At 38.5% G+C, this 15,218-nt stretch overlaps 1 protein-coding gene across 2 annotated transcripts in view; it reads left to right on the top strand.

Annotated features, from left to right (window-relative positions):
- The window catches only part of ACSL1 (acyl-CoA synthetase long chain family member 1), a 38,780-nt gene extending 24,938 nt beyond the window's left edge, over window positions 1–13,842 (top strand). For both annotated transcript variants that reach the window (XM_042014881.1, XM_042014882.1), the window contains exons 10-21: window positions 341–414; window positions 1,153–1,230; window positions 3,526–3,660; window positions 5,258–5,392; window positions 6,223–6,318; window positions 7,349–7,421; window positions 8,077–8,165; window positions 10,562–10,678; window positions 11,038–11,181; window positions 11,731–11,832; window positions 11,934–12,005; window positions 12,205–13,842. In XM_042014881.1, coding sequence (XP_041870815.1) covers window positions 341–414; window positions 1,153–1,230; window positions 3,526–3,660; window positions 5,258–5,392; window positions 6,223–6,318; window positions 7,349–7,421; window positions 8,077–8,165; window positions 10,562–10,678; window positions 11,038–11,181; window positions 11,731–11,832; window positions 11,934–12,005; window positions 12,205–12,345 — 1,256 coding nt within the window. In that variant the 3' untranslated portion in view covers window positions 12,346–13,842. The remainder of the gene's footprint in view (window positions 1–340; window positions 415–1,152; window positions 1,231–3,525; window positions 3,661–5,257; window positions 5,393–6,222; window positions 6,319–7,348; window positions 7,422–8,076; window positions 8,166–10,561; window positions 10,679–11,037; window positions 11,182–11,730; window positions 11,833–11,933; window positions 12,006–12,204) is intronic.
- Window positions 13,843–15,218: the final 1,376 nt, after the last annotated feature.

The following is a 15,218-nucleotide window of genomic DNA, read 5'->3' as shown; positions in this document are numbered from 1 at the left end:
TAAGGAAAGACTGCAGTAGCAAGCTACGTTTTTAAACAGATTGAGAAAAGAAATCTGGATTTGGTAGCTGTGTCTTCACAGAAGAGTTGAATTTTGAATGAGAAACATATCCAAAAACATGACAATTTCTCGAGGCTTTGGGCTCCTTAAAAAATTATAAGACTTCATCACAAACTTGTTACTTAACTGTTGCCAGCTGTTCTTGACAGTGCTTTGTTTAATTGATACACAAAGAAATGTATTAATATTAAAGAATGCTATCAGATTTGTTTTGCCCACTGCTAGCTGAACTTTAACGATGTAAATTTCACTGTTGAATCCTGATGTCCTTCTTCCTTAGGAAACCCTAAAGGAGCTGTGATCACTCATCAAAATATAGTCAGCAATGCTTCAGCTTTTGTGAAAACTACAGAGGTAAACTGCCAAAGATAAACATTGTGGACTTGCTTGAAGGGAAATAATCTCATGAGTAAAACAAACATTGAAATCTCCAACTTTGGTCTTAAATTTTAGTAAGATCCAAGTGAAAATGCAACTTGACAGTACTCTGTGCCCACTAGTCAGAAGTCAATGTTTTCTGGTTATTCTGTCATGGTCAAGAAACTGACACATTTCCAATCTGTTCTGATGTAAGCAAAGTGATACAATAATCCTGATGTGAAGGTACATGATATTCTGCCATGGGCTTACAGTGTATCTCATTAGTGCAAGGAGAACTGTTTTTAAATTAAGCAACTGGTCTCACAGTTAGCTCATGTAAGGCACTTCTGATATCAACCTTAGGGTAAATTGGATAAACAAGCTTCCTAATCTAAGATGAAAGTGTATGTTTTCAAACCAATAGTATTTTAACCTTTTTTGTCCCCCTGCTCTCCCAATATATGTAATGGAACTCTATGGCTTCTATCAGAATTTATTTCTCTTCAGACTCCTATGAATGATAAATTATACTAATCTTCTGCTGTGCATCTTTATTCGTGTTAGAAAGTCATTGCTGTAATCTCTTTAATGAAAAAAGACAATGCAGTTTCATTACAAAGAAAACTAAAGCAGGGGCTGTGCTCTAGAGTTTACGTGCTAGATTTCACTGTTGTGTTTAACTTAGGCAAAATAGAGAATCAATGAGAATTAAACTTTTGCTAACACTTCCAGAAAACATTTATACCTTCCTCTGATGATGTTCTGATATCATTCCTGCCCCTGGCTCATATGTTTGAGAGGATTGTTGAGGTAAGCATCTGTTTGTTTTACTGAATTATTGAGAAGCGTATTTTTCTTGCAGAATGCATCCAGGCGATACATGCTCTTCCTTCTTGACTCTTGCAAATGTGTGTGAAAGCTTGAAATAAGGTTCAGGCAAGCAGTGTCCCATAAGCAGTACATAGTGAGCACTAGACAATTGGTTTTCATGCCAAAATATAAACATTAACCTTAGAGCTAGGGTTAATAAAAAACTGGTTTACTAGAATGTGAGACCATCCTTTAGCACATGCACACTGCCTAGAAATTACTTCCAATATAATTAGTGCTTTATTAAAAATCCATGCCATTCTTTAGTCTGCAAACCTCAAAAATTTATTTTATGAGGCATCCTGTTTGCTTACACAAAACTAATTTTAAGTTGAAACTTACTATTGCTTCCAAGAAATTTCAGTGAAAAGGAAGGGATTTTGTTTCAGTGGAATTTTCTTCCAGGAAATGGAAGTGGCTTTTAAAGCCACTTGAGTGACAAACTTTGAAGTTCTCTTGGATCACTTGTTTTACCATATAGCAAAATCTGAGGCTTATTTTTTGAGAATGAAAGGGCTGAGGTTGTCTTAATACTGGCAGTCTTGAAGACCTCTGAGCCCGTGTTGGGTATTATGCATTATTGAATAGATGCAGTTCCCTTGTGCCTCTACTGTATGTAAGATGTTCAGGTGTTAATTACTCCACTTACTGAAGTTGGATTAACACCTCTTCCTTAGGTGAGATTGCAAATACATGTGTTGAAGGTTTATAGAGGGAGCATCCATGAAAGCACAAAAAGGCATATGAAGCCAGAAATTGTTTTATGATTTCTTTTAGGAATCCTATGTTTTCTACTGATGTGCGTATATATACATACAAAAATGTATATATTCATATGTATGTCATATATATGTATGTATGTGTCTATGTTAAAAAGATTTGGAATAGTACATATCTGAGGAATGCCCTTGGGCATTCAGCACTTTTTCTAGCTGGTAACCTTGATAGCAGTTATACTTCAGTGTCTGTTTTACTCCCCTGTCTTGCACTGGAACATACAAGCTCTGTAGGTAACAGCTCTGCTCTTGATTATGCAGTGGAAACAAGATGGGAACTTGTATTTTAAAGGACAAAATGAAAAGAGTCTTTGGATTGCAGTATTCCTCTGCAGTTTGAGGCCTGTACAAAATAGCTGGTACATCTGCATAAGGAAATTAACTAAGGACATTACTGGTAGAGAGGAGAAAAGATTTCTTGCTGTTTGGGGCAGAGATGAACACAGACTCTGTGAGAACCAGTCTTTAGAGTTCTCTTTTAAAGTAGATGTTTCCTTGGTTTTGGCATCATATGGAAGTTAGAGGGTCAATGAACTTGACTTGACAAGTATGTTCCCACCTAGTAAAGACAGTTGCTGATCAGTCCATATAGATTGATATATTTGCTCCTCTTAGTAGATGGTGGCAAAACACAGGTGGAGGGGGAAAGTGACATTTTAGCATGTCTCATGCAGCAAATAAGAGAATGGATAGTAGGGAATGAAGGAGTAGGTATTATGGAGGAAGCAGGAGAAATAAAAGCACATAGGTATAAACACAAGGAGAGGAGAGATGTTAAAAAGTCAAAAAAATAGGAAAATAAAGGGGGGGGTGTAAAGTAGGTGGTGAAGCTTCTAGACAGAAAATATGGAACACAATAGGATTAAGTCTGCCTACCTTTGTGTAGGTCTGAAGTGATGCAGAAATAAGCTTTGGCTCTGCTAGAATCTTCTAAAGAGCGTCTTGATAACCTAAGAACAAGTCCTCTGCTCACATTGGTCCTGTGAAATCAGAAGGAAAACCAGAGTGCAAGGAATGGAAATAAACTAGCATAAGGCAGAAATCCTCACTGGACTAGTAAATAGCATGTGCTGACTATAAATACAGAATTTCTAGGTATAAAGTAGGGGACAAACAGAAGTCTAATATTTTTAAATAAGCTTGTTAAATATTTCAAATGGAGAAGTTCTGCTTTTCAGTCTTTTGCTACCTCTTGAGTCACTGGCATTGCCTTATTTGACTAACTGCCCTTCTTGGGTAGGGGCTTTTGTGCTAAACTTGAAAGTCTGGTTTGTGTATGCCAGACATGTCTTGCTACTTGGTCTTTCTAGTGCTTTCTTTATAGTGTGAGAATGCTGCAAAACTAGTCCAGAAGTTGGGAGAATTTAAGGTGGATCTACACTGCATAGGATTGTCATACATATAGAGCTGGGAACACATTGTACCTCCTGCGTTTTCAGCGTTTACTTTTTTCTTACAGTGTGTGGTTCTGTGCCATGGAGCCCGGATAGGATTCTTTCAAGGGGATATCAGACTACTAATGGATGACCTAAAAACACTGCAGCCAACTGTATTTCCTGTAGTACCAAGACTGTTGAACAGAATGTTTGACAAGGTAAGTTTACAGGCATGAGTCCAGACCTGTGCAGGCTTTTAAGAGACTCCGTAAAGTTTGTGCTGCCAAGAGAAGGAGTAACTACTATGCCCTGGGATATTAAATTGGCATGCTAACAACTCTTTCTAAAAGAGAGCTGAAAGTGCAGGGAATAGTACTGGTTGCATTAAAACACTTTCAGGCAGCAAATACTTGTGTTCAAAAGTCTGACTAGGGGACTTGATTCTCTCTGTCTTGGTTAATGGCTTAGTGCTTTGCTCTGAGCAAGTTATTTGAGTCTAGTCTACAACACGAAAATGAGGCTTGGCATCTGCATGCCACTTTTTTAGCATCTGACTCATGGAGTGGAATTTGCAAAGCAAGGTCAGGTGTTTGCTTATGTTTGCATGGACACATACAAATTTCCTACACGGCAGCCAGTGTGTCCTAGCTGGGCAAACGGTAAACCAGCCAGCTGGGAGTGCTGGGGACAAGGTGCGTCAGTACCCCCACTCCTGTGTGTGCTGCTTGCCTGCTCAGGGTCATCTGAGATGGGAATTTGAAAGTAGATTCTTTCTTGAACTTCAGGTTTTAACTGGCCTTTTGCATATGGGTGACTGACTCCTTTTAGGATACAGCCAGGGGAGCTAAAAGATATAATAAATCCTATGACTGCTAAAGAAATGGCAGAGCTGTCTATGCTGTAGCCAGGACATTTCTCCGATCATGAGACTAGAGGAACACCAAGTAACACAAGGTTCTGTTTGGCTCAGGAACAACTAGTGCAATTGGAATCCATTTGGAGGGGAGGAAAACCTGAGACCAGGTTTTAGTACTTAAAATGTATCTCCTTATTCTGCTCACACATGCTCTACTGGAATTTGAGAAGCAAAGTCAAAGCTTGGGACTTAGTTCTCATTATTTCCTCTTGCATGTTTAGTCTGGTGCCCTGAGGCTTCCACTGTTTTCAACCTCACCTACCCTTGCAGTAACCTAGCATGTGAAGCCAGCAAGTTGGGAATTGGTGTGTCAGGGGGTCATAATGCTGCAGTCTGCATACTTTCAGGCATAATGCTGAGTCTTCCTCTTTCCAAATGAATATACTAACGTGTGGGTTGCTCTTGAGTCTGCTCTCTGGCTTCCTGAGAACAACTAGAAGGAGTGTTTGAGAAGTGATCTAAGGTGCAAATTTGTATATGCAAGGCAGATTTCCATTTGGTGTTTCTGAAGTGACCTGCATCTCCTTGCAACACCCTGTATTACTTATGTATTATGATAGGGTGCTTTTCAGGAAATGCTGAGGCTTCTGCTCAGTTTGAATTTTGAAGATACTAGAAAAAAGAAGTAAACCATCCATTTTCATTCGTATGTTTTAATGAAGAAATTACACATTGAAACAACATCACACAGTTTGATGGATATCAAGAATCAGTTAAGTGCCGATTTCAACCCTTGAACTGAGGTCAAAATAAAAATGCACAAGTATTTCTTTCTAGAATTAAGATGCCTATCAATAAAGGTTGTTTTAATTTATTTGGTTTTCACTGTTGAGTCTCTATGCATGCATCTGTAAGGAAAAGGGAATGGTATTCTAACCATAGTCCATCTTTCTTAATAGATTTTTGGGCAGGCAGATACTTCATTAAAGAGGTGGCTGCTGGATTTTGCTTCCAAGAGGAAAGAAGCAGAACTCAGAAGTGGTATTGTTAGAAATAACAGCTTCTGGGATAAAGTCATCTTCCGTAAAATACAGGTATGCTTGAAAGCCTCTGGGTTGAAGTTTGCAATTGTTGAATTTTATTGGGATGGTTCATATTTCATAGGAATATAGTCTGGTATGGCTTTTTCACTGATTAAAGACTACCTGGCTACTCAGAGCAAAAATCAGAGCTATCTTTTTATTTTCAATCTCATTTTTTCAATTCCCTTAGTTCTCAGAGTATCAGCTAACTGTATTAAGGAAGTGTCTTGGGGTGACTTTATGATGTGTATTCCATATTGCTGCCCTGTGCCCAGAAATTAGGGCAGAAATTCAGTCACTCTGAAACAGTCTGGTGCTTCTCTCTTGACACTTTGAAAGCAAACATTGTCCTTCTGAAGAAAGAATGCTAAGTATGACACAGTGCCACCTGTAGCCCCCATTGTCTTCTCCCTGTTGGTCACTAGTAAGTTATGCCTGCTATTATATCTGACACTCACTTGCTATGGCCTTAACCTTGGCTGTACAACATGCCCATGTGGCTGCTTTTTATAGCATTCAGTATGTATGAGAAGTTGATACAAGGCAGTTAAAAATAAAGCCATCACTGTAAGGCCATGGCTTGAGCTCTTCTTGGCAGAGTCTGCATTGCAGTGACATCACAGTCTGTATAGATACTGTATGTTCGAGATCCCATATCTTCTAGCCATTAATGAAACTAAAAACACTGCAAGAAAGACAGCTTGCAACAGCAGACTAAACTTTTACTCTCTAACATTTGTGGGTGGCACTGTAGGTGAAGAGTGGCTAAGGATGTCATAAAAGGTGACTTGAAGTTTTTCTAAAATGCTTTTGGTGTGCACAGTATCTTGTGTCTATTGTAGGCAAGTTTGGGAGGAAAAGTAAGGCTGATGGTTACAGGAGCAGCACCTGTGTCTGCAAGTGTACTGACCTTCCTGAGAGCAGCTCTTGGCTGTCAGGTGAGTTGCCTGGCCTTAGTCCTAAACCCTGAATATTTTAATATCCATCTCCAGGTTTTTTAGAGTTTTTCTAGCAGTCTGATTATATGGATAACTCTTTCTGGTATTCTTGGAGACCATACAAGTGCGTGCTCTTTTCCCAAGCTTCTCTCAGTCCCATGAAATCTCCATATTCATCCCAAAGTCTTTTAACTGAAGTAATCAGCTGTCTGAAGTGTCTTTCCTGTCTTAGAGGAAAGATTTTTTTGATGGGCTGCAGTAAGCAATAACTTACATACTTGATTTAAGTTTCTGGAGTTTGCCTTGCTTACAGAAGTATTTGTAACCACTGTAGAAAACCTAATAATGTGATGATATTGTAGTGTTGCTGTTTTGAAGATGAGGCTGGGGAGAATCAGATTGCACACATTGCATTTATCTTCAGAGTCTCTTCAAAGTATATGCTTTCAGAGGTAAAATTTGAACAACAGTGGCATAGAACAAATGTGTTGAAATTAAATAAATTTCAAGGATAGAAAACAAAAATACTCTAAAATATTAGGCTTTCATAATTTCCTGAAGTTTTTCAGTGGTGTGCTGGTGTAACAATGCATTTTGCACAGAAAAGGGAAGCCTGTCTTGTGTATAACAATCACAGAGCTGTGATGGGGCATACGGATTCCATTTCCGGCTGTCTCAGACAAAGCTATTTTTAAATTACGTGAATAAAGTCACTACTAGTGCTACGGTTCTTCATTTCTTTCTTGCTTCCTCTGCTGTTTTCTGTTTTAATCTAAATAGGTGTCACATACTGTGTGAAACTGAGTGAAACTATGAGTAAATATTGGAACTGATGGTGGAATATTAGCACTTAAAATTGTGTATTGTGATGAAATTAATAAATCAGTATTTCTTTTTTTTAGAAGATGCTGAGGGTTTTGGTACACTCAAATGTAAACCATTAGAAGAAACAAAATGTTAGTTGCTTTTTAATGAAGAAACTGTGTTGAAAAGTAATGGTCTTAGATTATATTTTGATTTCACCTTCTAGTTCTATGAAGGTTATGGACAGACTGAATGCACAGCTGGATGCTCCCTGTCATTGCCTGGCGACTGGACAGCAGGTATGATGTTCAGCTCTCTACCTGTCTGTTAAATGTCAGGGTCCTGAAATTTTTAGAGGTCACTTTATTTAATCTTCAGGAACCCCTATCATGAAGGATATGATTGGTTTTCTTCAAGTGAAATAAAAAAAGTTTTGAAGGGATCCCTTGATGTTTCTACCCCTAAATAGCTATGAATATTCAGTAATTCAAACTTCTAATAGGATCTGTTCTTGTAAGTTGAAGTAGCTTTAGGAGAAGGGAGGTCATAGTATTAACCCTTTGTAGTTTCTATCAAACAGGAATCTTCTGTGTATAAAGGCAGGCTGGAAATACAAATGGCATTTTTTGGTGTTGGAATCAACAGTCTGCACTTCCCTCAGCTGTTACATCTCTAGTTCCTTAACTGAAATAATATTGCTAATTGAAACTAGTGGGGCTTCTGCTACTTAAATATCTCTGTAGAGAGGATCCTGATTATAAGAAAAAGCAAGCCTGAATACATGGTTCAGCTTGTAACATTCTTAGGGATATCTGAGAATTTAATGTTTCAGTCCTGGCAAATTTAAGCTACCAGAAATCAGTTTTCCATCTTTCTTCAGTGTGTAAGCAGCTTACTTTTTTCAGGATCTGACTAAAAAGCATCAGGCTATTGAAGTGTTACTCTGTTTAATAGGTCATGTTGGAGCACCAATGCCATGCAATGCCATCAAGCTTGTTGATGTACAAGAAATGAATTACTTCGCTGCCAAAGGAGAGGGTGAGGTAAGTAATTTTGGAAAGTCAGTATGAGCCTCTTGGGAAATCTTGTAAAATGGGTTTTTTGTTCCTGAAATAACCGAGATTAGTAGAAGTGCTAAACATGGCCTGCTACCTAAAATCTAAGATGTCCGCATGCAATATCAGTTAATGATTCACAGAAGCAAACCAGGAAATAGTATATTGGAGGGCAGAAGAAACAGCTTCCGTAGTAATCTGTTATCCCACAGGTTAACAGAGGGTTATATGACCATACATAAGGTTGTATGACCAAGGCAGCATCTTCCAGCTGCAGAATAGCTGGGAGGTGTAGCCACCTCATACTGCAGTTATCCTTCAGCAGAATGCTGGCAGAGGGCTTCCCTCCCACTCCACTGCCGTGGGCCAGAGAAGAGCTGATGGATGTAGCCACTTACCCAGCTTGTGATGTGTAAGATGAGGTAATTTAAAGTGGCTGGAAACTTCTAAGAGAAATGGAGATCAAGTGCCATGAAGGCTGATGATGATTTGTGATTCCTGCCTGTACATTTTTCTGAACTTTTTTCATTTGCAGTCTGCACAAATTGAACATGTATTTTTTACAAATTGCATTTTGAGGACCCACCTTTATATGTGATGCTTTATGCTGTCTTTTAAAATACTGTTTTGAAGTAAAATATATACAGGTTTAACTTTGTGTATCTACTTTGAAGAGATGTTCATATAGTAATTTATTTTCCCCAAGCCTTGAAAGCAGATTAACTGTGGTGTCTTTCATATGCTTTCAAGAGGCTATTGGGGCAGCTGGGGGAAGGAGAAATTAAAAGTAGCTTAAGCAAGTAACTAATTTGTGGCTACAAAGGATTTATAATCTTTATTTGTTTTGGTTGTAATTTGTATGAGACTAGAGACAAATCATTGGGCTTTAATTCCCAGAAATACTCAAGGATTTAGTTGGTCTTGGTGGTGGGAAACTGCTTGCAAATGGAGAACAATGTCAAAATTATTCTGTCTTGCATATGACTCCGTATTTAGTCTTCATCAATAATTTTTGCTTCACTTTCAGTATGCTCTTAAAGCTTGGTCTGCTAGAGGAATTGAGTATAAATTCTTATAATAATAAATAGTTAAATAGTTTTTAAAACAAAAAAACTCCTAAAAGTGTTTTGCTTGCACCTAGTGTGAAAGTTTGCTGCATTAGGAGTTACTTTGGACTTGAGTAAAAATGGTAGCACCTTAATATATCAGATGCCATCTTAGGCCTGAAAGACTAACTTCCTCAGTATAAACTATTCTAAATATAACAAAAGAAGTGTTGTAACTTACTTCACAGCACCCAAACCCCATGGCTATGGAATTGCCTCTCCTTATCCATTTGCCTAAAATAAATATTCCTCCTTATTTTCTGCTTTTTATCTGGGTTAAACATTTCTAGTCCCCTTTTCTGAGAGTAAGCTTTCAATATTCTCTGCTCTGTCAAGCCTTGCTTTTCACTTTTGCCAGTTATCACTGTTCAAGAGGAATAAATTTGTGAATTGAATTATATATGAGCATGTGTGGAGGAGGTCTCAGCGCCAGATAGCAGGATACAGATAAATGGTTGGCTGTCTCTACTGGGAAAAGCTGTCACCTACTGCCTTCCTGTGATTTGTAGGAGCCATGAAAAATTAACGTTTGATTGGTCAGGCTTTAACTTGACTGGGATGTGTAGAGTTCTCTTTTATTCATATCCTTCCAGATAAGGTCTGTTTTATAACAGAAGTGACTTGGTTTGTAAAATATGACTTTGGTTTGGTCCCAAGTTTGGTAGGCTCCATGAGGTCATTAGAGCCCTCACTAATTCTCTGATCTCCCTCCTATTGACAACATCTCATGTTCATTGTACTGTAGTTCACCAGCATGCTGGGTAGGCACTGAAAATAGGTGGGATGAGTCTTTCAAGAATTGATTGCTGGACTACATTAGTAATTCCTTCTAGTCTAATTTTTGGACAACAAATGTGCCATTTGCTTGATACACAACTTTTCTTTTCCCTGCTAGTTTTAGCACAATGCCCCTGCTGTTTACCAAAGCTGAAATGAACATGTTGCCAGGCTGAGAGATAGTATTTCTGGATCTAGCCAAATTTTTTCACATAAATAAAAACAAATTTTTTCTGACAGGTTCCAATTATTCAAATAGTGGGTAGGAGCACTGCTGCTAGAATGGAAGAGAACAGATCATTCAAATTGCTTCTTACTATATTTCACACCATTGGAAAATGTTAGGTCTCCAAAAACCATGAGTAGAAATTCCTGTACAAATGCAAACTTCCTCTTGCCTTTTCAATGGGAGTTAAGAACTGTTGGAGAAAGCATTTGTTGCTAGTAGTGATTGCTAACTTTCCTTCATAGAAGCATATATTAACAAATGGCTCTTTTCAGGTGTGTGTCAAAGGCCCAAATGTGTTTCGTGGCTATTTGAAAGATCCAGAAAAAACAGCAGAGGCTCTGGACAAAGATGGCTGGCTTCACACAGGAGATATTGGAAAATGGCTACCAGTAAGTTAACTTACATAGCTGGAATGGTACTTTCATAGTTATGAGCAGAAATTTAATAAATATATTAGAGAGCACTTGGTATTGAACAGAATTAGTTAGGTGAAAGACAAGAATTTGTGGATAATTACTGTTGTAGATAAATCTGTGTGCCTGGGGCTAAAAAGGTATTGACAGTGCCAGTCCTGAGGCTTTCCCCAGTTTACATGAGATGGATACATAACCTATTTTCTTCTAACATTAGTTTTACAGTTCTCTGGCTCTAGCACAGTTTTACTGTGCCAGTGTGGCATGCCTAAGCTGTGTAGATTGGTTTTTCACTTGAAGTGCCTCCTCTGAGTGAAAGTTATTTCTGTTAACAGAATGGTACATTGAAGATCATTGACCGGAAAAAACATATATTTAAACTAGCCCAGGGAGAGTACATAGCACCAGAGAAAATAGAGAATGTGTATCTGAGATGTGAAGCTCTTGCACAGGTGTTTGTCCATGGAGAGAGCTTGCAGGTAAGAATTTTTCAGGTAATTGTAAAAATTAATGCAAAAGGAGACTGCAGAAAAGCCTTTCTTCCTTCTGCCCACCTCAAACTTTGGGACTGGAATTTAAATTTTTATCTTCAATTTTTATTGTTACACATTTTAGTTCTGATTGGATTCCAGCAGTTACAGAGCATGTTTCTGGATTTAGTTTCAGACCAGGTAGTGGAGCTGAACTAATTTGCATACTAATGATTGAATATAAATTGCTAACAGTGTGCAGGGGGAAAAACCCAAAAAACAAACAAACACTGAAACAAACCCCCACACACCAAGAAAGAACCTGGATATCTTGGGGGTTTTCAAGTGTAAAGAGAAATGTGGGTCTTCAGAAGCTGAACTGAAAGAATTACTCTTAACTGCACTCCTGTGTTCAGGTAGCAGAAAGCTGCTGACTCTGATCCTGCAGCAGGATCAGAAATGCTCCCCAAAGCCTAGCTGACTAGTAAGAAATGTGTAGCAACTAGAGTGTTGACTTAAAGTGTTGGGAATTTTTGTCAAGCTTTTTTCTTTTTTTAGGCCTTCTTAGTAGCTGTTGTGGTACCTGATCCTGATACTCTGCACAACTGGGCCAAGAAAAAGGGAGTTGAAGGCTCCTATCAAGAGCTATGCAAAAACAAGGTAAGGCATATCTAACTGAACAGTTAGCTGTTCTGCATCAGCTTCTTCAAGTTGATGCTTATGCAAGCATGAAGCTATACAATGTATTTCTGTATCCACAGGATGTAAAAAAATACATTCTGGAGGACATGGTGAGAGTTGGGAAAGAATCTGGTTTGAAGTCATTTGAACAGGTATGTTGCTTGTGAGAACCAAATACCTAATTCTTTAAACTTCTTAACACCGATATGATCTGATTCTCCAGAGACTGCTTTTAATTTCTGTCTGGAAAACTTCTCAAGTGACAGGCTTTGTTATGATGTTTGGGCAAGTTTTTAATAGTCTTGTCTATTCCAAGGAATACCGCTTGGCTAGTAACTTTTTATTTTCCAGGTGAAAGACATTTTCCTGCACACTGAAATGTTTTCTGTTGAAAACGGGCTGTTGACACCAACACTGAAGGCAAAGAGACCAGAACTGCGAAAATACTTCCAGTCACAGATAGATGAACTCTATGCTAATGCCAAAATGTAATTGTGAATGGAATGAGGAAAGTGGCACATGTCTGTCTACTGTTGGCCTTCATATCTGTATTTTGACTACAGCAAAAATAGGGAAGGAAACTGTGCAATTATTAACTTGTACAAAAATGGGTACTTGCCATAGGAACATTGAAGAAATGGAACACTGCCTTACTGTCAAGTTGTGTTGCATACTGTTTTTATGGTGACCTATTAATTCCAAAAAGAGCCTTAACTATAAATGGTAAATATATGTAAATTATTTAATATTTCCTTGGTCAAAAATGGGACTCACCTTCACCAAGGAGCTAAGGTTTTATTGCCAGCATGTTTGCTGTCTGCAGTGTGTTTTGCAGTTGTCAATTCCACAAAGGATTTGGCAGCTTTGAAAATGCCTCTAAGTATCTTGCATCCTCAGAAAAATTACTTAATCTCTTCAAAAAAACCCCACCACTCAACCACCAAAAAACCCAAACCCTTACAGTTGCATAGCTGGTATCACATCTTTTGTTAGTCCCAGTATTAACTGGGGCAAGGCATCTGAGCTGTATCTCCCTTCTACATCTGCAGCCAGTTATGATATGTACTTCTATAAGGTAGAAGCCAGCACTCCACACAAAAAAGAGTGATGAATAGAAGTTCCTCAGAGTAAGTCTGCATGTGGTGGTTCTGCACTGTGTGGATGCAGTTCATTCAGCAAGTGTAGCCTCTGCTACAGTAGCATGATTCTGGAGTGGCGCCAGCCTCGCAAATGAGAGGATCCCAACTCTGGCAAGAACACTAAAGACCTAAAAACCCAATCAGGAGGCTGGGCTTGCTAACAGTCAGGGTAAACATTGCACCTGTCCTAGCCACTTGTTTCCCTGTAATGAACTTGTATTTAAAATGCATTTTATAAAAATGCGCCAGGCCCTCTGTAAGTGGAAGAGCTTCTGACATAACCTCTGTTTTCTGTGCTTTATGTATGAGCCACTGAGTATTCTTCACTGAATAGCAAAATAGGTCAGGTAGAATTGGTTTTGCCTGATGCTTTGCAGCAGTTGGAATTATTTATATATGCCAACAGAACTGTGTGTTGGCCCAGAATAGTACTTGTTCAGGGATAAAAACCTAATTCCCAGATAAATTGCAAAATAATAACTAGTTATCTTTTGTTTGAAAAATCAGCAGAAATAAGCCTTATTACAGCATAAGTCTTTTGCTATCCTTAACAGAGTTGGTTTTGCATTAACATTCATTGCTGTTTTTTGAAAACATGGATATATGTAAAAATACAAGCACAACAAGGTTTGCACTAAGATTTGTGTGTGATTGTAATGCACTACTCTGTAGCATAATTTCATATGTGTATGCAATTCAGGTACACAAATCCAAGTCAACTGTTAGAGCAGTAGTTTGTTACATTGAAATTCAAATGTTTGCTTAGTGTTGGCTATTTCTATGTTTTATAAAACCAAAACAATTTTCAAAACCAATGAAGGAAACCAAAATAAATATTTCTGCATTTCAATGCTGTGATGTATTTGTTTATCAAGGAAAAATGCTGCTGGCTAACAAGCCCAGGTGTAAGATTCTAACTGACAAGCTGTAAAACTCCACTGCTACAGACATGCTAAATACAGTGTAAAGGCTGGTTGTTTACACTTTTACTGTTGGAAAGTGACTTTTCATGTTTAAAGTGTTGGTCAATATTTGTAAGAAAGGGATACTGTTGTATGTAACTTTCTTTTTCAGTACATTACTAAACAAGCAAGTCTTTAATTTTTTTTGTCTTTTTCCTGACAGTTGTGTTCTTACTAGCACCTCAACTGACTTTAACTTGAGTGAAAGCTGGAGTTTTCTGAAACTCTTATCAGCTCCTGGGTGGTGGTGGTAGTGGGTTTCCTCATGCCTGCCCTCACACCATGCATTTGGCTTAAATCGGGTATGGTATGAAAGATTTCAGGGGCAGAGTTACAAGAGCATAGATGAAGCACTACCACCAGGACACTGTTTAAAGCTCCATGTGAATACAGATGTCATTGTGAGATACTAAGCAAACCTCTGTTCCTACCCATTGAAGAGTTTCTCCTCTTAAGTAATTTTGTATGTTCCTCTATACATTTCTTCCACACTGAAGGAAACCTAAACCAAATTTGTCAGTTATTCAATAACATACTTAGATGTGTGTGTGCTGCTTGGAAAGACAGGGGAAGTGTCATCACCCCTCTCCTACTGGAGATAGCTGAGAGAGGGATGAGAACTGGATCTAAGGTTTATGTTCTTAACAACATTCTATTGAAGAAACCTATCATTACAGAAACAAAACTGTACTGCCTTACCTGTGGCTCATGGGGCTGGGTGCTATAGCCAGCAAATTAGAAGTTTAAAGAGAATGTGCCACCTCCTAAGCCTACAGTGATTATTTCACTGTGTTAGCTTAGTTGGCTGGCTAAAGCTAAAAGCGTGTGTGTGGGTGTCAGTGTCATCCACCACATGGATGAAGAGGCGTGGCATCAAAAGGGTCCCTCCAGCTTACAAGACTTGACATTGCTAAATCTCCTGTTAATTTTAAGTGGCAGGGATGGAATTAAAAGTTTTCAAGCTATAGAGTATTTTTTTTTTTTTTTTTTTTTTTGGCACGCCATTAAAGCAAGTACTATTTTTGCGCGATTTAAAATAATTTCTTAACTGTTTTTAAGCGTAGCTTTCATTTTATCTTGGCAGAAGCGATCTCTTTCGCTTGCTTTTCCAGATGCACAGCGTCAGTTCAGGAAAAGGGAGGGGAGAAGAAAAGGGGAAGTTTTTGTGGTTTGCTTTTCTAATCAGAGTAATTATAAATTCCTCCGAACACTGCATTGCCTCCGGCCGGGGCGGCGCTCTCCCGGCGCTGTCCCGCTTCCCTTT

This window comes from Corvus kubaryi, unplaced genomic scaffold (assembly GCF_017639235.1).
Source record: "Corvus kubaryi isolate FWS band 111438036 unplaced genomic scaffold, C.kubaryi_AGA036_p1.0 split3-131, whole genome shotgun sequence".
In the NCBI taxonomy this organism is placed as follows: Eukaryota; Metazoa; Chordata; class Aves; order Passeriformes; family Corvidae; genus Corvus; species Corvus kubaryi.
This window is presented reverse-complemented; position numbering and strand designations above follow the sequence as displayed.